General features: G+C 52.0%; 1 protein-coding gene across 2 annotated transcripts in view; it reads left to right on the top strand.

Annotated features, from left to right (window-relative positions):
- The first annotated feature begins 2070 nt into the window (after positions 1-2070).
- FLI1 (Fli-1 proto-oncogene, ETS transcription factor) overlaps positions 2071-23534 on the top strand; it is a 92574-nt gene continuing 71110 nt past the window's right edge. Inside the window, exons 1-2 of one of the 2 annotated variants that reach the window (XM_058819023.1) lie at positions 2071-2309; positions 4001-4082. In XM_058819023.1, coding sequence (XP_058675006.1) covers positions 4044-4082 — 39 coding nt within the window. In that variant the 5' untranslated portion in view covers positions 2071-2309; positions 4001-4043. Of the gene's footprint in view, positions 2310-4000; positions 4083-16800; positions 16980-23534 lie in introns of those variants that run through there. The other variant, XM_058819024.1, reaches the window with a different exon arrangement.

Here is a 23534-nt window from a genome sequence, read left to right as displayed (position 1 = left end):
CTTTGTGGGGTGGAACCCGCTGGGTTTGTGCCGCTCACACCGCGTTAAAGGGGACAGGGACGGGAGCCTAGGGAAGATTTCATCGGTATCTTTATAAACCCACGGCTGATGGAGGCTGGAGCGTCGTTGTGAGCATCTCACCCAGGGTTTGGGCAGGAGCAGCTGAATTGGGGCTGTGCCCCCGAGATGTTCGAGTAAACAAAACCCCTGCGCCTTTCCCTGCCCAGGAGCAGGGGGATGGTGCTGGGGCTTTGCAGTCTCCGACGCTACAGCTGCTTCCAATTTGCCAGCAATTTTCTTTTGGGCTAGTAAAGCTCCCAGGATGGCTGGAACTGGCCACATGGGCTCTGCCTCGACTCTGGGGTTTGGTTACAAGGGCAGCAAAGCCAGCTCGGGATTCGGGGCTGGCGTTTCCCCTGAACCTGGCAGTGCTTCACATCCCAAATTCCCGTTAACGCCAACCTTTAAAGGATTTTTCATGGCAGGTTGTGGTGCGCCGGAGCCGGGCTGGGATTGCTTTAGAAGTGCAGCAAAATGAGGTCGGGGCAGGGATGCACCGCGGGTTCCCTGCCCCGCCAGGAAAGGGGAAAAGCGTCGGTGACCATGAGAGCGGAGCCGGGTTCTGTGTAATTCACACGTGGAAATGTGAGAAAAGAACGAGCGATGGCCCGGGTTCCTCCGAGCCGGGTTCTGTGTAATTCACACGTGGAAATGTGAGAAAAGAACGAGCGATGGCTTTGAAACGTGAGCCCGTGCGGTCCCGGCCGGGCACAGAGCTGTTCCCGTCCTCGCACAATAATGAGATTAAAGCTTGCAAAAAAAAACATTTTTAACCCCTGCACGCTATTTTTAAAAAGCCTTTAATGATGACAACGCTGCTTTTGATTTTAGAGGGATTTTTCCCTGTTCCCTTTCTGTCCCGGTTGTTCCCCCGATCCCTTCCCTCCTGCGTGTCCCTCCTGTCGCTTTGCTTTCCCTTCCATCCCAGGGAAGCTTCTTCCTAAAACCCCGTCCCCTCACCTTGGGAAAGGCTTTCTCTCGCCACAAACAACAACAACAATTATAATAACAACAAAGAATCCGAAGAATTTCTATATTAAAAAGTGGCGAGGTCCCTGGTTGCCGGGTCCGGGTCTGAGTCTGTTTTCCTTGGAAATTGGGAGGAATGCTAAACGCCTCGTCTACCAGGGAGTAAATTGTGTGCGGAGCTCAAGGCACGGCTCCCAGGTTGCCCTTTCACCCCTTCACTTTATATGTTCCTCTTATTAAGGAGAAAAATGTTTCAATATGTTGGAATTTGGGGCAAAGCCGGGAAGGAGAGAAAGAGAATAGAGAATGGAAGAACATTTTCCAAATAGTTTTGGTAACCCTTCTGAGGGCTGCATTTAAAATTGATGTTGTACTAAAATCCCTGGAAGTTTTTGCCCAGGTTAGAACAAAATATTGTCTGTGAAGGTTTCTGAGATGACAAAATGCACCAGGAACGTGACTCCGGTGGGGAAAAACCATCCCTGGATTGAAGATGTGTTTCCTTTCCCCCTGAACACGTTCCTGTTTGATAGGCTCTTGTGAAATAGCTAAAAAGAGCTGGAGGTTTCGGCTTGCGGGGAGAAATGCGGAATTTTTTAACGAAAAGAATCGTTTGGAGCCGATTCCATCGCGCTCTCCCAGGCTGTGCATCTGCAGCGTGCTCCGTCATGCTTTGGGTTAACTCTTTTCTAGGTAAGAGTCAGGAAAGAAAACTTCAAAATAAGGACCGATGATTTAAAAACGGATATTTGAAACTTCCTTCTTTTAAAAAGGGGATTTAAAGTAGCACTTGAGCTCCACTCAGCGTTTCTTTTCGGCTTGACTCCTCAGCAATATATTTTTTTTTTTTAAGTTGGGATTTTTTTTTTCTTTTTTCTCTTTTCTGTTTTTGGAGTGTTGTTTAAAGTCGCTCACAGCGCCAGGAGGGCTCACAGGGCGAGGATGCCCCACGGCCACGAATAATCTGAGGGAACAGCTGGAATATTGATAAGGGGGGAAAACGGAAATCAAATGAAAAGTAGAGGGCAGAGAAGCAAGGGAAAGGAAAGCAAAGCACGTCCTGGAGCTGCGAGCAGCACAGAAGCCCCCTGAGGAAATGCCTGCTTGATGCAGCCTGTCTGGATGGGCTGGGAATTTTAACTTCGGCGCTGCTTTGGATCCAACGCCTTGAAATCTCTCTTCTCCCCGCAAAACTGCAGCGGCGAGGGCAGCTGGGTTTGTTCCCAACCTGGATCTTTACAAACTGCTCTGCCGCTGGCTGAGGGGAAAGGCTCCAAAAGGTGAGTCCTTCCACCATAGCAATAAGAATAAGGATTTAAAAGCTGTTTCAGAGGCCTTTTTCTGTCGCGGCTGACGCTGGCAGGGAGAGCGATTGATAAATAATCCGCTGCAGGCTCCTGAGAAGCGCTCCAAAATGTGCAGATGTATTTATTTACATGCACAGGCGTAATTATAACAGGGAGGGGGACGCTAATCAGGGGTAAAGAGGAGAGCGGGGAAAACCAATATGGGAATCCTTGACCCCAGAAAATTTACTGGCGAGGCAAAATTACCTTGTGCTCCGCTCTGCCTGCCCCCACCCCCCGTGGCAAGTTCAGAAGCAAAAGAAACTGGAATGTGTTAGGAGGGAGGACGACAGGAAAAAAAGGAATTGTACTTATCAGAAACACATTGTCCGCCTTAGAGCCGCTTGCCCTCCCGTGCCAGCTGGACGGGCAATAAATACTTTAAAAATCAATTAAAGGGGGTTACGTGCAGATAGCGAGCTTTTATTTTCCAGTTGTTGAGCTGTGGGGTTTTTTGTTGTTTTTATTTCTTTTTTCCTTTCCCTGAACTCCACGGAAGGTTTTAGGAGTGCGGGGTCTCAGCTTCATTAGCGCGGGGCTGTAATTAACCCGGGGCTGGCTCGGATCAGAGCGGGACAAGCCGTCAGGACCGCACAGCTTTTCCTCAGGAGCTTGGAGAAAATCCCAGCCCGGCCCCGGGGGCTGCGCGGCTCCTGCGCATCCCTCCCGTCCCGCCGGGTCCCTTCCCTGCCGTAATTCCCATCTCGGACCCTTCCTTCCAGCACAGAGCATCACGGGGGGATGTGTGCGAGGGTGATCCTTAATGATTCACCACTTGCACTTCGCTAATTACGCTTTGCTAATTGTTTCTGGCGCGTTCCGGGAGGATCAGGGAGGACAAATGAAATCGGTTTGTGGGGTGCTTTGGTGGCTGGAGTTTGTTTTCCCGCACAGCATCGCTGTCAAGCTCTGCAGGGACGATTTGGGGTTGGAGGCAGAAAATTCCCGGTTCAACAGGAGCTCATCAAACCTGGCGAGTGCAGGAAAACAGATGGGGTGCCCTAAACAGAGCCTGAGCAGGACCCCAAATAAAAACGGGATTGACAACCCTGAGTTCTTTTAATATTTCCAGCGATGCTTCCTTTCGGGGTATATTTTAATTTATGGTTTAATTATTGTTGGTGGGGAAGGCTCCTTAAATCAGTCGGGGCCGGCGGGTTAATGGCTCGGGATGGTTTCAATGAGCCGGGAGAGGCAAATGCCCCTCGCCCAGCCCGGGGAAAGCTCGGGGTACGAGTCAATGGGGTTAACTAGGCTCGACATGAAAACACGAGTATTTCAGCTGGCTTTTAATTGTTGGCTAAGAAATTCAGTTAATCAAATGTCAAACCTTTCCCTCTGCTCTGGTCTAACGTGAAGGAGGATCTTTTCCTGAGGAGGAGGGAGAATCCAAAGGAAAAACCAAACTGGTGTTTAAAAAGAGAAGTAAACCCCTGTTCTGAGAGTCCCTTACTTGATTTTAGTTACTGTGTTGATGTGTTCTCTGTCCTTTAAAAGTAACATTTATATGGTTGATCATTCCCCTCTATATTTTATTACCGATCTTATTATTTAGATCAGGCTTTATTCCTTTATTTTTCTATATGCAAATATATGACTGGGAGTGTTTTTGTGATTTATTTCAGGTCAAATTTAGGACCTTTAAATATATCTAATAAACAAGTAAGGATGTTTCAGACTGTCCCAGACACTTCGTCTTACGTCAAGGTAAGACATGACAGCATCCTTAAACAGGTAATGTCAACAATCACAATCCTCCCAAATTCAGTTGTTTGTATTGGTTGAAAATCTCATTCCCTTTCTTACTGAATTTAGCAGGAAAAAAAAACCCTTGATCTTCAGTGGGAGAGGGGTCAGAGACTGAAATATCGAATTTATCCTTTTGGAAACATACAGGGCTGAGTCAGAAGTTGTATTATCGGGCATAAACAAACGAGTTCAAGTGGATTTCCCTTTTACCCCTCATTGCTGCTGGGTTATCGGTGCTCAGGCTGTGTCAAACTCCAGCGTGCTCCTGCTTTGCTGCTCTGGAACCAGCACAGGGGCTCTGCTCGGGGCTCTGTCCCAGAGCTGTCACCGTGGTTCTTCCATTTCCTCCCAGCTTTCCCCAGCCCCCTTTAGTCCTGGGCCAGGGCTGAATTTCCTTTCTCTTCCCTGCCGTGCCAGCTCCTGAGCTCCCTGTGCACGATGATCCGTGGAGCTGGGTGGTTTCTGCAAGGTCCATTCCAGAATGGATTTACAGGGGGAAATATTGAATGAGTTAAAGGCAAACATCTTGGATGTGGATTGTCACACATTGTGACACCGGGATTTCCTTCTGTGCTCCCGAAGTTTCTTTCTGGGCTTGAATGTTTCCATGTAATTTAGTGGGAAAATTACCTTGTTTTGGTTTTTAACTGATATTACCTTGTTTTGCTTTTTAACTGGTATTACCTTGTTTTGATTTTAACTGATATTACCAGATCTTGCACTTTAAAAACTTGCTTGCATTTATATATTTCTAGTTTTTAAAAAAGGATCTTACAATATATTTTGATGGACCACTTCTGCTTTCTTTCTTTTGTAAAGATTAAAACAAAACCTCAAGCAGGGCTGGCACAGCCTTGTCCCTTTATACCTCAGCTGAGCTCTATATTATATTTGACATCATATAGGGTTTTTTTCACAACAGCTCCCAAGAATGTAAATAAACCAAGCCTGGGACATCTGGGTTACACGTTTGAGGCAAAGCCTGCATGCAGCAGCACTTAGGGAAAATCTAAACCACAAGCCTCTCCTGTCCCTGAAGAAACACGGGAGGGTGTTAACTACAGCTGGGTGGATAATTTGTAATGAATAATTTATTACAGGAATTCGGTCTCTCTTTTTTTCCCCCTTTCCCCCTCTCAATGATCTGTCCCCCAGGATTCCTGGGGATGATCCATTGGATGATTCCTGTGAATAATCCCGAGGTCATGGCTCAGTTTGGGCACCTGTGGGACAATCAGCAGTGGAAATGCAAGTTTGGGATGATCCCAGGTCGTGTGGCACTGGCTGAGCTGTGCAGCTGCTCCACATCACTGCAACAACTCCAGCCAGGAATGGGCAGGGCTCCCCATGGGCTGATATCCCCAAATCCCACTCCCACCTTGGTGTTTCAGGGAATTTTGGGGTAATTTTGCTCTGTAAGTTTGCATAGCTCTGGGTTAGGTTCTGGAACAGAAATTGTGGAAAGCAGCTGGAATTCCAGTCTGGGGAATGAAATCCCATCAGGGTTCAAGCACAGGAAGGTTCCCCAGTGTGTGACTGGCTGTGGGGATGCAGGGAATGCCCTGGGATGCTCTGTCCATCCTCTGCAGTGGCATCACTGCCCTGGGCTGGGAGCAGATCCAGGGCTGCTCCTGTTGGGAGCAAAATTCATTTGGAATGGTGGAAGTGAGGCCTGAAAAGTGACCATGGCAGCAGGACTGGGATCCTGTCCCTGGCTCAGCCTCAGGCAGGGCAGGGCTGCAGGAGAAGGGCTGGGCCAGGGTTCTGTTCCCGGGAGTTGGTGCTGTATCCATCAGGGAGAGCTGCCCAGGTGGGACTCACAGTGTGGAGGGAGGAATGAGCTGTGGGTGCTGGGCTCTGCCTCTGGCACAGCCCTCCCTCCTCAGCTGAGGGTGTTTTGGGCAAGGATTCTGTCTCTGCTGCTTTGTCTGCAGAGCTTCTCACACTCTGGTGGCACAGGGTAAATTATTTGTAGCTGTGCCTAAAAAATCAACAGGATTTCCATGGAGTCTGACCCAAAATCCTCTGGAGACAAAGGAAAGATCTGCCCCTGGCTCTGAGGGGTTTGAGTTGGGCAGCTCTGTCCCAGAGGGACCAAAAGGTGCCTGGGCTGTTCATAGAGGTGGGAGTGTGGTGGAATCCAGGGAAGTTTGCACCCTCAGAACATGGGTGAGGTCAGTCCCTGCCCCCCTGAGTTTGGTGGCACTCCCAGTGACCCAAATGGCCCCAGGGGCAGCAGAGAGGCTCTGCCAGTGCCTGTTCACAGGATTGCTGGCATGATGAATGCTCCAGGCAGTGGAAATGTGGGTGTGGATCCCCTCCCTGCTGCAGGGGGCTCTGGGCACCCCCAACCTCTGCTGCCCCCTCTCCCATCCTCGAGCGTGGCTGCAGCTGAGCCAGGTCCCACTGAGACCCCCCCGCTGCCCACCCTCACCTGGGAGGGCTTCCCAAGCTCTGGGGAGCACAGAGAAAAGGAGAAGATTGAGAGATGATTGAGTCCCAATTCCTCTCTCTTTGTGTGTCCTTCCCCCTTTCCTTCCCCCTTTCCTTCCCCCTTTCCTTCCCCCTTTCCTTCCCCCTTTCCTTCCCCCTTTCCTTCCCCCTTTCCTTCCCCCTTTCCTTCCCCCTTTCCTTCCCCCTTTCCTTCCCCCTTTCCTTCCCCCTTTCCTTCCCCCTTTCCTTCCCCCTTTCCTTCCCCCTTTCCTTCCCCCTTTCCTTCCCCCTTTCCTTCCCTTTTTATTAATATCATTTCTTCTCCACTAAGCCTTATTTGCTGCTTATGGAAGGGAGAAGTATTTTCTCTGTTACTTTTGTGGCATGTGTACACCACCCCCACCAGACAAAGAGAGATGGGGATTGATCTTTTCTACAAATCCTCCCCAACAGACGGACAGTGTGCATTCACTTCAGGTTTCCTCTGTGCCTTGGACAGAAAATGCCTCATCCCTCCAGGCTGGAGCCCAGAGGGGGCAGCTACAGGGTGTCCCCCACACACCTTACAGGGTGTCCCCCACACACCTTACAGGGTGTCCCCACCACACACCCTACAGGGTGTCCCCCACACCTTCAGGGTGTCCCACAGGAATCCCAGGAGAAACAAATTCACTAAATATCCTGGGACACCTTCAGGCCATGGGGTTTTTGTCATGGCTCTCCAAAATCAGGGTGAGGTGAGGTGAGGGATCTGCAGGAGGCAGAGCAGGATTTCATGGAAAATGCTTTGTTTTAACAAGGATTTTTGTGTGGAGTCACTCGGATTGGAGCTCAGGGCTGGAACCTCGATTTCCATCTCAGCACAAGGGGGTCATCAAGAGCACTGAAAACAGATCCCATGGAACAAGGAATCCAATCCCATAAAACTGACAGGGAAACTCGATCCCACAGAACTCCAATCCCACAGAACCCCTGACAGGGGAACCCAATCCCAGAGAGCTCCTGAGAGGGAACCCAATCCCACAGAACTGACAGAGGAACCCAGTCCCAGACAACTCCTGACAGGGAACCCAATCCCATGGAAGTCCAATCCTACAGAATTCCTGACAGGGGAATGCAATCCCATGGAGCTCCTGACACAGGAACCCAGTCCCACAGAACTCCCGACAGGGGAACCCAATCCCATGGAATTCCTGAGAGGGGAACCCAATCCCATAAAACTGACACAGGAACCAATCACATGGAAGTCCTGACAGGGAACCCCAATCCCACAGAGCGCCTGACACAGGAACCAAATCCAACAGAATTCCTGACAGAGGAACCCAGTCCCACAGAACTGACAGGGAAACCTGATCCCATAAAACTGACAGAGGAACCCAATCCCATGGAGCTCCTGACACAGGAACCCAATCCCATGGAACACAAATTCCATGGAACTCCTAAAAGGGGACCCAAGCTTCTCTCTCACACCCACTTCTTGTAGGGGCCTTAATTCAACGGAGGGCTGGGAATTTGTAGAAATATAAAATAATTTTGATCCTTCATGGCTTATTCTGCATAAGTGTTGAAGAATTTCAATTCCTCAGACCATTAGGGACTGGCTGATCTGCGAATATTTAATAACTCACAGTGTATCAGAGGGTGCTAATCTCATCCGAACACGAGGACTTGACTTTAGAGAATGAAACACAGAATGTAATTGGGAAATTAAATTTTAAAAGAAGGCAGCACCGAAATCCTGACTGGAGGGATATGGAAAGAATTAGAGCCATAAGCAAAGCAACATGACCTGTGAATTCTGATTTTTTAATTATGCCCATTGTGACAGCTCCTCTAGGTCACAGCAGCCTCGCTCCCCTCCTGCCCCCACAGAGCTCTCAGATGTGTGCAAAGGCACCAGGATCCTTTGGGGGTTCATTGCTCACCCGCGCTTTTCTCTGCCCTTGGGCAACATCCAAACGCTTCATTCCCTTTATCGCCTGCTGCTCGCACACTCAGCGCTTCTGCTTTCGCTTCCCGTGCCCACCCCGAGACTGCCCGGGGCCGGCTCGGCCTCTCTCCCTTGCTGCTCCTGGAGCTGCTTTTCCTGCTCCTGGAACCCCGTTACTTCTCCTGGAGCCCCTTTTCTATCTCCTGGAGCTCTTTTTCCTGCTCCTAGAGCCATTTTCCTTTTCCGGAGGCCCCTTGCTGCTCCTGGACCTCCTTTCCTTCTCCTGGAGTTCCTTACTCCTCCTGGAGCCCTTTTCCTTCTCCTAGAGCTTCTTTTCCTGTTCCTGGAGTTCCTTTCCTGTTCCTGGTAATCCTTTCCTGCTCCTGGAACCTCTTCCCTGCTCCTGGAGCTCCTTACTCTTCCTAGAGCCCTCTTACTCTTCCTAGAGCCCTTTATTCTGCTCCTGGAGCTCCTTTCCTTCTCCTAGAACCCCCTTACTCCTCCCAGAGCCCCTTTCCATCTCCTGGAGCTCTTTTCCTGCTCCTGGAGCTCCTTCCTTTCTCCTGGAGTCCCTTACTCCTCCAGGAGCCCTTTTCCTGTTCCTGGAGCTCCTTTCCTGTTCCTGGAGCTCCTTTCCTGTTCCTGGAACCTCTTCCCTGCTCCTGGAGTTCCTTACTCTTCCTAGAGCCCTTTATCCTGCTCCTGGAGCTCCTTTCCATCTCCTGGAGCTCTTTACTCCTCCTGGAGCCCTTTTCCTGCTCTTGGAGCTCCTTCCCTGTCCCTGAAGCTCTTTCCTGCTCCTGGAGCCACTTTGCTTTTCCTGGAGCTCCTTTCCTGCTCCTCGAGGCCAGACCCCTCGGGAGAATCCCCCGGAGCAGGAGGGGAGCCCCGGGGGGACAGGAGCGGCTGTCCCGGTGTCACCCCCGCGGTCCTGCAGCCCCAGCCCCGGGCAGGGCACGGAGATGGATTCTGCTCGGGAAGGAACCCCAGGTTCTCTCTTTAAGCCCGGGTTTAAGGCAGCCCTAAGGTTTGTGCTGCAGCACAAAGAAGGATATTCATGCAGGGAAAAGGGGCTGCGTGGTTGGGAACAATATTGGGTTTGTTCTTGCTCTCCCTGCGCTGGAAAGTTTACAGAAGCCCTAAAGGGAGAGGGGGTAAATTCTTATTTTAAGGACAAAACAGTGGAGGTTTCTTTGGAGCGGGCACTGCCAGAGCCTGGCACACCGGACAGGAGCAGAGGACAGGCTCCCAGGAGAGAATATCCCGGGATTTGGTTCGGTTTGCAGCGGGGTTGGTGCGGGGTCAGCCGCAGGTGCTTAGGGATGGGCAGGAACAGGAGCTGCTGAGAGCCCGAGCCCGGCAGGAGCGGCAAAACCAAAGAACCAAATCCTCCCTGGGCTGGCTTTTCCCTCTCCGGGTGCTGATGTTCCCACTGAGTGCATCCTCCGGCGTTTTGTCCTTTTCTGCTTTTTCTATTTTATTTTTTCCCCCGTTTTCCCCATTCCTGGCATCCGGAGGGTCGCAGTCCTGCTCCCCGGCACCTCCAGGGCGGGCACTGCGGTGGCTCCGGGAGCTGCTTGAGCTCCTTCTCACTCACCTTCCGCGGTCACTAATTGCGTTTAAACCCAATCCTCTCTCTTTCTTCCCATTTCTCGGGGTACTAACGCTGCTCAATTGTCGGACTTTTAGCAAGTCGTTGATTAATGCCCTATGACAACTTGGAGCTTAAGGATTTAGGTTTTGTTTGCACCGATCTCTCTGTTTTAAAGAGAAAAATCCCTCTCCATGTCCCCGTGCCTCTCTCCCGTGCTCAGCCCGGGGCTGGCATTGCTCCTTCCCGCTTCACCTTCAAGACACGGCTTGAATTTAAGTCGAGGTGGGAGAAAAGTTGTTTTTCTCCTGGAATTGTGGCGCGTTGGAGCTTTCTAAAATAAATCGGGCACAAGGGACGAGCTTTTCCAGTGACCTCCGTCTTCAGGCAGCAGCAACCAACCCCCTCCCCAGCTCTGCGACCTTTTAATGGCTCCATTCTTTCCCAATTTACAGGAAAAACGCCCCCTCCCAATATGCTGGATCCGGGGAATTTTGTATTCCAGCCCTCCCGATGCTCGCCCAGCCCCGTAGTTAGAAGGAAAGGAGGTGTGGAGGGAAAGGGGAGCGAAAAGGGAAGAAAAGAGAGAGTGAATGCTAAGGGAAAAAATGCTTTAAATCTTTCCTGTAAATCTCCAAATATATGAAGTCTGAGGAACAAATTCAAAGCAGGCACGGCCGCCTGAAGAGAAGTTAGAGAGAAATATTCTGTTCCATTCAAGCGCATCAAGGGTCTCGCTGAAGTCTTGTTTGGCTAAGGTCAGACGAGACTGGGTTCTCCAATAAAAATAAATCTCAAATTAATTATGGCCTCAAGCGAGGGGCCAGACGTTCGGAGCTAGTGCACTGCAGTCTGTTTTCTTGGCCTTCAGTATTTTTGGGTTTTGTGCCTCGGCTTTTCAATAACTGCGGGATGGGGGAGGGAGGGAGGGCGGGCGCTGTTTTATTGGGACATGGAACTCAAATAAAAGCATCCAGGACACCCCTGGCTCGCCCCGCTCGCCCCTCATTGCGATGCAGCTTCAAAGCTCCCGCATCTTCTCCACCCCACGTTTAAGACATTATGTTTTACTTAGCAGCGATTAGCGAGGAATAACTTCCCTGCTTCAGCTCCCAGATTTGCTGTTCCTGTCGGGAGGAGGGACCCGATCCTCCAGTTCTGATCCTCTCTCCCGATCCCCTTTTATTGCTGCGGCTGAAAAGCGGAGGTTTGCCCAATTCGTTGGGTCTAAAATTGGGATTCGTTTGGGGGGATCAAATCCCAGGGCTGCAGTCTGGGCTTTTTGTTTGTAAGAATGTGGTGTTAGAAAAGAAACAAACACGTCGCGTTTTTCTTTCTGCGATGGGGTCAGTGCCAGGGGAAAGTCAGAGCCGGGGATTTTAAACGTTCCCTAAAGCTGGGGAAGAGTTTCCCTCCAGGGAAGGCTGGAGCGGGATAAACTCCGGCCCCTGCAAGCCCAGAATGACGGAATTGTGCACACGTTCAGTGGGAGCAGAACATGTGGCAGGTTATCTGAAAAGCGGCTATTGGATTATATAATATATAATATATAATATATAATATATAACATATAATATATAATATATAATATATAATATATTATATATTATATATTATATATTATATATTATATATTATATATTATATATTATATTGGCTATATATTAATATTATATATTATATATTATATATTATATATTATATATTATATATTATATATTATATATTATATTGGCTATATATTGTATTATTGGATATATATTATATATTATTGGATTTATAACACACACAATGCACCGCGCGGGCTGTGGAAATACACGTGTGTGGAAAGCTCGTTTTACAAAGGGGACACTTGGTAAAAAATGAGGCTATTTGTAACCACAAAGCCAGGGCGTGGATGTTGAGGTTTTTGAGCTCTCCTCCTCTATCCCCGCGTTATTTCACAGCCACAGCTCCAGGCTGGGCTCAACGAGAGCTCAGCTGATGCTGTTGGGGTCACAGAGGGTGACAGAAGCCAATCCCCTCTCCCGTCCTCGGAAAATCAGATTCCCAACCTGCAATGGGGGTGGGAAAGTTTCCCATTGTGTTTGTTCCTAGCGAATAACCGGACGGTTTTAATCATGAAGTGATGCCCGCTAATCCCGCGTGGGTAACAGACAGAAAATCCAAATCTTTGGGGTTCTGCGAGGGATTGGCACAGAACTACACCGAGGGTTAACTCCTTTGGGTCTGGACACGAAGCAGCTCCAGGCCACATCTCCCCAGTGGCTCCTCATTCCCTTCGGATCGCGGCGTTTTCACCCTCTCCGTGTGGGGCTGGGAGCAGCCCCAAGGACGGGGGCAGGAGGTGAGGACGTGCCAGGCGATCGATATTGAGCTAATTAACAGCGCCACTCGACAATTCCCTCCCATTCGTTATCGGAGTGACATATAAAACTAATAATAATAAATAATAATAATAGAGGAGTAACTGATTTCTACCAGCCCGTCCCGAAGTAAGCATTTGAAATCCGTGGTTGCCAAGATCAAATGATTTTCCAGCTGTCTGGCGGTGACCACATGAAGCAGATCCCAGTTCCTTTGCTGTACGTACATGAGCATCCGAAGGGCGAGCGACAGATCCAGAGTGGCGACAGATCCTGCTCAGCGCCGTGCCCGCCTTTCCCCCGCCTGCCTCGGCTCCCTCCTTCTTGGTTAAATGCAATAACAGCTAAAAACCCAGTTAGATAACAGTTAAATACTCAGTGAAACACCAGTTAAAAGCTCAGTCAAATACTCAGTTAAATAACAGTTAAATGCCCAGAGTCACGGCACAACCACCTAGGATGATTCAGAGCTTGGCGTCCGGAGGTTATGAATATTTCAGCCTTTTCCAAAAAGTATGGAGTAACTTCAAAGGTGGCTTTGGGTTTGGTTTTGAGGTTTTTAGGGGGTATTTGGTTTTGGGGTTTTTTTTTTGTTTGTTTGTTTTTTTTAATATTTTTGGGGGGGGTGGAAGGTGGGGGATTAAAACAAAACCAGAAAGAAAAAATAATGCAAAGCTTCTACTTTTCGTTGTTTGGGCAGAAAAGAGCAGATTGTTCAGCTTCTCTGTAGAATCTGTAACACCTCCGCTCATTCCCTTATCTCTTGGATTCTCCCAAATGTTGCTTTAGACCAAACCCCGGAGGAGAAGCGCGGAGCATCCCTGCCAGCCCCGGTATCACGAGTGACCTGAGCAGGCTCCGCTCATCCCCAGACATGCAAAACAAACCCTGCGCGTCACGGTGCTCGTCTGGCCATAAAATGCAGAGCTGGGTTCCAAAAATATCTCCCGGTGCGATGGCGGGGGGTCCGTCTGGCAACTGCCCGGCTTTGGGATGCGCGGCGGGGCCGGATTTGATTGTCCCTTCAGCTCCGGGCAGAAGGGACAAAAACCCCCTCAAAGGGAATTTGAGGTGTCGGGTTCAGGGGTTTTGGGGTTGTTGGGCTCAGGAGTTTGAGGGGGTCGGGCTCAGGGGGTTTTGGGGTTGAAGATGGGTGACATTTAGGGTTGGGGTTGGGCTCAGGGGTTTTGGGGTTGTCGGGCTCAGGAGTTTGAGAGGTCGGGCTCAGGAGTTTGAGGGGTCGGGCTCAGGGGATTTGAGGTGTCGGGTTCTGGGGTTTTGGGGGTGTCGGGCTCAGGGAATTGATGGTGTTGGGCTCGGGAGTTTGAGGGTGTCGGGCTCAGAGGCTTTTGGGGCTGTTTGGCTCGGGGGTTTGAGGGTGTCGGGCTCAGGGAGTTTTGGGGCTGTCGAGTTCAGGGGTTTGAGGGTGTCGGGCTCAGGGTTTGAGCTGTCGGGCTCCTCTCCCGTGAGCTGGGCCCGTTTTCAGGTGGTTCCCCCGCCTCTCCCGGATCCTCAGCTCCCCCGCTGTCGGTCCCGCAGCCCGACTCAAAGTGCTCTCTGAGGTCGGTGGGTGGCAGAGGCTCCTTCCAGGGGATTTTTCCCCTTTCTTTCGCGGTTGAGATCCTCAACCTGTCCTCTCCCTCACCCCCCACCCGCGTTGTTTGCCGGGGCTGGTGGGGAGCGCTGTCTAGAGAGGAAACCATTCGGGTTTTGAAAGGATGCGTTTCACTCTTCCCTTTACCCTCTCGCTTTTCTGGTCGCTGTGGGAACGCCGAGGGCGGTGCCGGGACCAGAGCACTGAGGGAGCTCTGGCAGGACAGTGGGCACGGAAAAGCAAGAGGAATGAGGAAAGCAAAGGGTTAACGGTGATTTCTTTTAATTGAACTCCAGTTTTGTGGCCCTAGGCGAGGGGGGACCTGACCCCGCTAGCAGCATCCAGATGTGCGGCTCTCGGGGGACCCCGCGCAGCCCCGGAGCGGGGGGCAGGCAGGAGGGGCCGGGGTCGGGCGCTCCCCCCGCTGCAGGCGGCCCCAAGCGCCGGCGAGCAGCGAGCCAAAAACCTCCAGGTCTGGTCACGTTCAGCCCCGTGTCTGCATCCGAACTGAAAAATTGTAGCTGAATTGATGAGGCTAATTTCAGAGGAGGGGGAGGGAGGGGAGGGAGGGGCAAGGGAGATCTGCGGCTCTCTCCTGCCAGCCTCGGGCTCGGAGAAATAAAGTATTAATAAAGCATCCCTGCCGCAGCCGGGGAGAAACACTGGTGGCATTATTGCATTTCCCTTTTGGAAGGAGCAGGGGCAGGATAACTTTGGATGTAACTTTGCTTCCCCTCATCCCCTTCCCCGTGGCTGGACTAAGGACAGGGGGGAACACAAAGCCTGGACGCGACTGGCACTGCACAAGGTAACGCCGTCCCCCGACGGGCAGGGTGCCCTGCTGCCCCGACACTTTCATCTCTTGCTTTCCCCCTCCTTTCCTTTCCCTCGCTGTGTGCCCGGTTGGTGGAAGCGGGGCAGGAGGGCGGCCCGGCTGTTGCATGGTGTGTCCGTGGTTGTTGTGGCCCGGGCGGGGAGCGGGAGCAGCACAGGCGGGGATTGCCTCATTTCCCTTTGGAAAGGTTCGGCTTTTCCCGGAAAGAGGAAAACGCGCGTTCTGCTGCCGCTCGCCGCGCTCTGAATGAGGGAGGATCGCGCGTCGGGGGCTCTGGAGCGAGCTTTAGGGGCTGAGGGGTTTGTTCGCTGTTTGCTGCGCCCGTCAGGACACGGCACCCGAGCGGCTGTTCCGGTACTGACTGGGAGGTTCTGACCTGGTTATCAACTGGGGGTGTCCCCTCCGCTCTGAGGGGGTTTCACATCAGTGCGGAGGCTGGGAAAGGGCTCCGGCACCTGAAAGAAAGGACAGAAACCATCCATGGCAGCGCCTTCCCTTCCCAGCCCCACATCCCACCCGCCAGAGCAGCGGGACTGAGCCAAGGGGCCAGAGTGGCCGAGAGCCTCGGCTTGCCCGCAGCCCGTGCTGGATCCGTCCGTCTGTCCTGCATTACTGCACTCTGTGTTGGATCCGTCCGTCTGTCCTGCATTACTGCACTCTGTGTTGGATCCGTCCGTCTGTCCTGCATTACTGCACTCTGTGTTGGATCCGTCTGTCTGTCCTGCATTACTGCACTCTGTGTTGGATCCGTCCGTCTGTCCTGCATTATTGCACTCTGTGTTGGATCCGTCTGTCTGTCCTGCATTACTGCACTCTGTGTTGGATCCGTCTGTCTGTCCTGCATTACTGCACTCTGTGTTGGATCCGTCTGTCTGTCCTGCATTATTGCACTCTGTGTTGGATCCGTCTGTCTGTCCTGCATTACTGCACTCTGTGTTGGATCCGTCCGTCTGTCCTGCATTATTGCACTCTGTGTTGGATCCGTCCGTCTGTCCTGCATTACTGCACTCTGTGTTGGATCCGTCTGTCTGTCCTGCATTACTGCACTCTGTGTTGGATCCGTCTGTCTGTCCTGCATTACTGCACTCTGTGTTGGATCCATCCGTCTGTCCTGCATTACTGCACTCTGTGTTGGATCCGTCTGTCTGTCCTGCATTACTGCACTCTGTGTTGGATCCGTCTGTCTGTCCTGCATTACTGCACTCTGTGTTGGATCCGTCTGTCTGTCCTGCATTACTGCACTCTGTGTTGGATCCGTCTGTCTGTCCTGCATTACGGCACTCAGCGCTCGCTCCTGGCAGCGGCTGCACCCTCGGCTCACGCTCCGTGCTGGGAGGCGTGAAGGAGAGGGCTCGAAATACGCTTTAAATTCGTTTTAATCGCCAGAGTTTTTCTCTTCTCCCTCCGCCTGCCGTCACAGAATTGCATTTACGGTTTTCTCCCCTTAATTTTTCCCGTTGACTGGAAAACGCATTAATAAAAAAATCTGTGGGAAGAGACGGAAATTCAGTGAGTCAGGCTAAAGCTGCTCCAGCCAAAAGAAAAAAAAAAAAAAAAAAAAAAAAAAAAAAAGGCAAAAGCCCACGTTAAACGGAGCCGTGAGATGACACAGGCTGCCTAACACGGGGTGCGAGGCAAGCTCTGCGCTGGCCCGGCTGTCCCAGCGACAAACAGGAGCTGTGACAGAGGTGGCTATTGTTCTGCCCCTTCTTATCTAAATGGAGCAAATATCCTGTATGTAAAATATATATATTTTCACCAAGAAGGCAGGACCAGCGTAGAGACGAAGGTTTCCTCCTCGAGTGACTTCACTTCCCAAAATTAGCAGAAAAAAACGTTTCATCCGGTTAACTGTCTCTTTTTCGCTCTGCTGCAAGAAGGAAAGTTAAAAAAAGAGAGAGACCGAGAGAGAGGGAGGGAGGGAGAGAGAGGGGGAGAGGGGGTACGGAGAGAGCAGCAAAACCGCTGGAAGGGCAGCGACAAGAGCGAAAAGAGAGAGAAGGATAAAAAACTTCAGCAGGCGTCAGTCGCAGGCTAAACCGGGTCAATGTGTGGAATATTGCTGGTCCCGGCTGGAAGATTTTCCCGATGGACGGCACTATTAAGGTAAGGGCAGGAGGGGCTGGGGGTCCCCTCGGGCTGGGGGGCTCTGGGAAGGGGCGCGGGGCTGGGGGCCGGCTCCGGCCGGGCTCCCTCCTCCTCCTCCTCCTCCCTCTCCTCCCTCTCCTCCCTCTCCTCCTCCTCCTCTTTGGCCGCCGTGTCCCGGGGCTCTCCCGGGGCCTCCCCGGTGCTCGGGGGTTCGCAGCCGGTTCGTGCCCAGTGCCAGGGCCCAGGAGGGTCGGGCAGTGCCCGGCTCGGGGCAGTGCCAGCGGCAGCTCCTGCTCCCGGCGCGGCTCGGAGCTGCCCCCGCTGTCCGTCTGTCCCTGGCCCGGCCCTGGCCCCGGCGCTCTGGCTCTGGTGGTCGCCCGTGCTCCTCCAGCAGCTTTTCTTGGGGTTTTGGCGGGGAAAAAGCCCCGGGCTGGAGGAGAAACATCGCCCTGGCTCGGGGGAAAGGGAAGCAGAGTGAGGCAAATAAACCACCAAGCTAACCAACCTCGGGTGGCCTTGAGCAACCAGGGACGCTGCTGGGGCTGGGAGCAGTTCCCCCTCTGCCCCCCGGCCGCTCCTTCAGCCCCTGCGGGACGAACCGAGCCCTTCCAGCTCCCCCAGGGCTCCTGCAAGCCGGGGCAGCACCGGGCTGCCTTTGGGGGACCCCTGTGTGAGTGTGACGGGCTCTTCTCGGGGAGCGCTGCGGGACAGGAGCCCTCGAACAGAGGAGCCTTGAAGCGAGAGACGCTGTGGGTGTGTTTGGGTTGGATGATTTCGAAAGATGCCTATCGCCTGCCTGGGTGGGGTGTCGAGCTCGCCTTAAAAATGCCTTTTTTTTTTTCCTTTTTTTTTAAATTTTTTTTTCCTTTTTTTTTTTTTTTTTTTTTCTATTTTTTTAAATTTTGCTGACCTGGGTAGAACAAAGCTGCAAACGGGCAGGAACTGAAACTGTCTCCCTTAGATTGCAGCTTGTGACAAGTGCACGGTTTGGAAAGGTCTCAAGAGAAGGGGGAGGGAAGGAGATGGACAGGAAGAGAAAATGGAAAGAGGAAAGAAAGAGGGAATGAAAGGGTGAATGTCAGAAAGGAAGGGAGAAAGCAGCAGTGTTGAAAGCACAATATTTGGGAGGTATGGCTGGAATAAGACAGGTTTTCCCCTCCACCTCCTCAGATCTGCAGCAAAAGTAACCCGGGCCTCATTCAGGATACATTTAATGCACCACAACTTTCTTTGATTTGCGGAGCCCTAAATATTGTGCAGTGAAAGTGCAGAAATTCCCCATCTGTGCCTTTGCTGTGGTGCACACGTGGACCCGCCGTTGTGCAGAGGCCAGGAGCCCCCTGCCCATCCCTGAGCAGAGCTGGGCTGTGCCCCTGTGCCCCGGAGCCCCCGGGAGCTGCTCCTGCCCCGCTGCCCCCAGCTCCCCCCGGCTGCGGTTTGGGGATGAGGAACTGCAGCTCCGAGCTGGGCTCAGTCACGCTGAGGCTGCGGCCAAAGGAGGAACTCGGCCACAGCCCAGGTCACTGCCCGGGGCTGGGCCTGCCCTGGGGCTGCTGGGCAGCCTCTGCCACTGCCCTGTGCCCGCTCTGCAGCCTCTGCCGCTGCCCTGTGCCCGCTCTGCAGCCTCTGCCTCTGCCCTGTGCCCGCTCTGCAGTCTCTGCCTCTGCCCTGTGCCCGCTCTGCAGCCTCTGCCACTGCCCTGTGCCCGCTCTGCAGTCTCTGCCTCTGCCCTGTGCCCGCTCTGCAGCCTCTGCCACTGCCCTGTGCCCGCTCTGCAGTCTCTGCCTCTGCCCTGTGCCTGCTCTGCAGCCTCTGCCTCTGCCCTGTGCCCGCTCTGCAGTCTCTGCCTCTGCCCTGTGCCCGCTCTGCAGCCTCTGCCACTGCCCTGTGCCCGCTCTGCAGTCTCTGCCTCTGCCCTGTGCCTGCTCTGCAGCCTCTGCCTCTGCCCTGTGCCCTGCTGCCCTGCCAGGGCAGGGTCTGACACTCCTGGGGCTGGGAGAACCAGCATCCAGAGGTGGGATCCAGAGGTGGGATCCAGAGATGGGATCCAGAGATAGGATCCAGAGACAGCATCCAGATATGGGATCCAGAGACAGAGTCCAGAGGCAGGACCCAGAGATGGGATCCAGACACAGGATCCAGAGATGGGATCCAGAGAAAGGACTCAGAGATGGGATCCAGACACAGGATCCAGAGATGGGATCCAGAGACAGGATCCAGAGACAGGACCCAGAGATGGGATCCAGAGGCAGAATCCTGAGATGGGATCCAAACAAAGGACCCAGAGATGGGATCCAGACACAGGATCTCCTCCTGGGCTCCTTTACCAAGCTGTTCAGGCTCAGCAGGTCCCTATGTCCTGTTTGTCCCCTCTTTCTGTGCTCCTGTCCTGCCCAAAGGATTAGCTGAGACTTCTTGTAAATTCTCATGCTGGGCAGAAAGAACACAGTGGGTTGGAGGCAGTGCCAGCTCCCCACAGAGATAGTGGCTGCAGGGAAGGGTGAGACCCCCTTGCCTGGCTCTCACAGGTGAAGGTCAGCATGAGAGGATGTGGCTGGAAATGCTGCAGTGCTTTTGGTGTGCTGAGCTCTGTCTTTAACCTGTGCTGCAGGGTGGGTGTGACTCTGAGGGCACATCCAGAGCAAAGCAAGTTAACAGCGATGGTGCCCTCAGCTCTGCTCTGCCCTGCCATGCAGGCATTGATTTATCTCAGAGCTCTGCATTTGTGTTGGGACAAATATGGCAGAAAGATGCACATGAGTGACTGGAGAGCGAGAAAAACACTGAGAAAGGTTCTTTCATCATCTACAGCAAGAACAGGGGCGGTCCCAGATGAAATCTGAGTTCCGGCGTGGGGAAAGGCACTTCCCACCCCAAACTCAGAAATATTCCTGTCCTTGGAGAGGACAACTGCTGGATTTGGGACAGGCCTGTGCCCTCCAGATGATTTTCTTCTTGAGCAATTTAAATTTGACAAGTGGCTGTTTTTTAAGCCTATGCATTGCTATTGCACAGATTAATTGTTTTAATTGAGCTGAAGCCTTTAACTGCAGGCTGGCAGATGCAGGAGTTTGGGTCCAGCCTGCTTTGCAAATCTCTCCCTTGCCTGCAATCTCCAATATTTGGCTTTGTCTCAGGTTGCATTACCAAGACATGCTTGTACTTTTACTCTTCATCTTTTTATCAGAAAGAACCTTGATGACTCTGACTGCTGTTTTACCTCCCTAGAGTAATTTACCTGCACACCTGCCCAGCTGCAGGTGAAGGGATGAACCCACTGGAGCCTGGAGCTGTCCCAAGGGCTCAGAGCCACGCTGGGGAATGGGGCATGGGCAGAGAATAAATGTGGTTGGCATGATCCTTGAGGACATGGATCCCATGTGGACATTGAGTGCAAGTGTGAATGGAGTTGTCCTCAAGCAGGGAATTCCATGGATATAAACATAAACCACAGGATCAGCTCAGGATTTTAAGTCACCATTCCCCACCATGCACTGACTGACATCACATGTGACAGTGCTGAGCCAATGCCCCATAAAAATGAACACATTTGTATTTATTCTCAAAGGATTATCTTGAGGAGAATCAGGTCACCTGCTGAGGAGGTTGGTGGTGGTTTTTGCTGCATTCTCTAAATAATCTGTGTAATCTGTGAGCAGAACCGGCTTGGGAAGTGTCCCCTGCTCAAAGAGCTCTGTGGAGGAAGAAGTGCAGGAAATCTGAGTTATTTCCACCTTCTGTTCATATTCTGCCAATAGCACTGGCAGATGATGATTGGAGCCAGTGTAACTGCTGTCTCTTGTGTTTGTACTAATTTTAAATAGTTTTAAAATAGTTTTAAATAATTTTTACTGTGCCCCTAGAGATTCAAATCCCATCTTCTTTGGGTTAATGCCCCACTTTGACTGACTTGCATTGTGTTTGTGGGACTTGGGTTTCACTGCCTCACAATAAATCAGAAAAGGGCACATCTCAACAACAGCAAGATGCTCATGCATGGCCTTCCTCACAATAACAACTGGTGTGGTTTCGAGCTGCTTTAATTGTTTCAGTTCCACTTTATGTGTGGAGAATAATTAAAGCAAATTTACTGGCCAGAGCCTGCCTGTTCGTGAAAAAGCACATTTTGTGTGGCTCTTGCCTTCATTCCAGGAAAATAAAATTATCCTGATGTTGAGGCCATCAGAGAGCCCCTCTGAGGGGCGTTCAGCGAGGATTTTGCATTGTTGAAGAGGAGGAGAGCAGGGTCCTTGAATGCAGGGCTGGTGTGTTGGCGTTGCCATAGCAAAGGGTGGGGCAGGGTTTTGGAGCAATCTCTGTCGTTTGTGAGCTGGAGGCGTTTGCTCTCGCTCTCAAACTTGGCCGTGGGGATCTCAGACTAAGAAAATGTTTCCTTTTTGAGCAAATTTCGTGTCTGTTTGGCTCTTTTTAATCACTCCAGCTTTGGCCCCAGAGGGATGGCCTTTCCTGGCTAGAGGGTGTTGACTCCTGGGGCAAGGCTCCTAATCTCCACACTGGAAAAATAATAAATAAATCACAAAGATTTGAGGGACAACAACTTTCCATGTTGCTGTCCCTCAAAAGCAATTTGGAACAAAACCATCTGGAATTTCCAGGGCATGAACAGCAATGTTCCCTCCTACCCTAATCCTCATTCAAAGATACTTACAATGCATAATAACTTTCAAACATCAAAAACCATTTAGAAAGGTTTTATGATGGGGGTATTTTTTGATGGGGATATTTTTTGATGGGGATATTTTGAATTTTCCCCTCGAGAGCTGTGTGCAAAGGACATCTCCTGCCTCAGCATGAACCTCCAGCCTCGGTGTCCTGCTGGGTGCTGCCAGCTCAGAGCCTTCAGTGCTGACTCCCAGTTGGCAGCAAATACTGGGAAAGCCTTTTCTGAGCCTGCAGTGTACTTTTTCCTCCTCAAAAATAGATTATTTCCTCAAAAAAGGAGGATTTCTTTGAAGAAAACCTTTACCCAAGAGAACAATGCAAGGGCTTGGATTTGAAGCCCTCGGGGTATTGCTGCGAGGCTTTGAGGAGGTGCTGAGAGCCTCGTGTAGTTTCTCTTCACCTCCACAGGATGTGGTCACTCAAAGGAGTAGCAATGCGTGTCTTGAGGACTTCATACTTTTATTTGAGTTATTGATTTTATTTCTGGGCTATTCCTTCTGTGAGATGAGGGGAGGAGCAGCCTGTGTCCCTGCTCACAGGATTCTTGCCCTGTGGGTGCAGGACTGTTCCTGGCAGGGTCACCCTCAGGAGCAGCACAGGGAGGCTGCAGCTCGGGGTGAGCTCTCAGGTGTCACCCTGAGAGGTGAGATGTGCTGGGGGAAGGGCACTTGGAGGAAGGTTTGCAGGCAGCAGAGTTTATTTCCTTCAGGTCTGCCCTTGCTGGACTTACAGGAACGTTTTCCTCCTGAGTTCAGCTCCCATCTGCTCTGAAGGGTCAGGTCTGGAACACGTGAATGTACAGCCTCAGCACAGAGCACCTCCCTGCCTTTCTTCCCCCACAGCCCATCAGTGTTTGAGGTTCCTTTACAGCCCCTCATCAGCAGCCCTTGAAAAACAAAAGTGTGTCCTTGTGCCCGAGCTCACCTGAGCACTCACAGAGAGTCCCCGTGTCCCACCTCAGAGCTGACATGCACCAGCAGGAGCATGAAAGGAGCCAGGGGAGCATCAGCTTCAGGGGTTCAGGTATTTGTGGGTTTGCTGAACCCCTGAAGCTGCAGAAGCCTGGTGTGCATGGATGTGCCCCTGGAACAAGCAGGTCTAACACATCCAGTTGAGTTCTACAACTTGGTTTGAGGCCAATTTGCACCAGAAATGTGAAATTCTCTTCAGATCTCTCACCTGAATTGGACAGCAGGTCTGTTTCCCTGCCTGTGCCTGCCCTGTGCTCTGATGCACACCTGAACACAGGTGCCCCATGAAGCTCTGGCATCTAAAGGAGCTGCCTGAGGGCACTCAGTGCCAGGGGCCTGTCACACCGCCCTGGGTGAGGGCCAAGGACATTTTCTGAGCCAACATGTATTTTCAGAGAAGAGTGGCTGCACATTTATAGCTGGGTTTGAAATACAGCCTAAAATATCCCCCCCAAATGTGGATTTCTGCCTCCCTTGGGAATCCTTTGTCTGAGGTAGAGCTGAGTCGTGGGTGCTGTGTCATCTCAGACACGTGGGCAGTGAGGGTGCCCTGGGCAGGCAGTGAGGGTGCCATGGGCAGTGAGGGGATGCCCTGGGCAGGCAGTGAGGGTGCCATGGGCAGTGAGGGGGTGCCCTGGGCAGGCAGTGAGGGTGCCCTGGGCAGTGAGGGGGTGCCCTGGGCAGTGAGGGGGTGCCATGGGCAGTGAGGGTGCCCTGGGCAGTAAGGATGCCCTGGGCAGGCAGTGAGGGGGTGCCCTGGGCAGGCAGTGAGGGTGCCATGGGCAGTGAGGGGGTGCCCTGGGCAGTGAGGGGGTGCCCTCACCACCCTTCAGCTGTATGCACAGCAATGTGTGTGCCAGGACAGTGCCTGCTCTGCTCTGCTGAGTTCCAGGTATCAAAGCCTTTGAGATGTTGATGC

Source organism: Ammospiza caudacuta, chromosome 23 (assembly GCF_027887145.1).
Source record: "Ammospiza caudacuta isolate bAmmCau1 chromosome 23, bAmmCau1.pri, whole genome shotgun sequence".
Taxonomy (NCBI): Eukaryota; Metazoa; Chordata; class Aves; order Passeriformes; family Passerellidae; genus Ammospiza; species Ammospiza caudacuta.
Note: the sequence above shows the minus strand (reverse complement) of the source record. Positions and strands in the feature narration are given on the sequence as shown.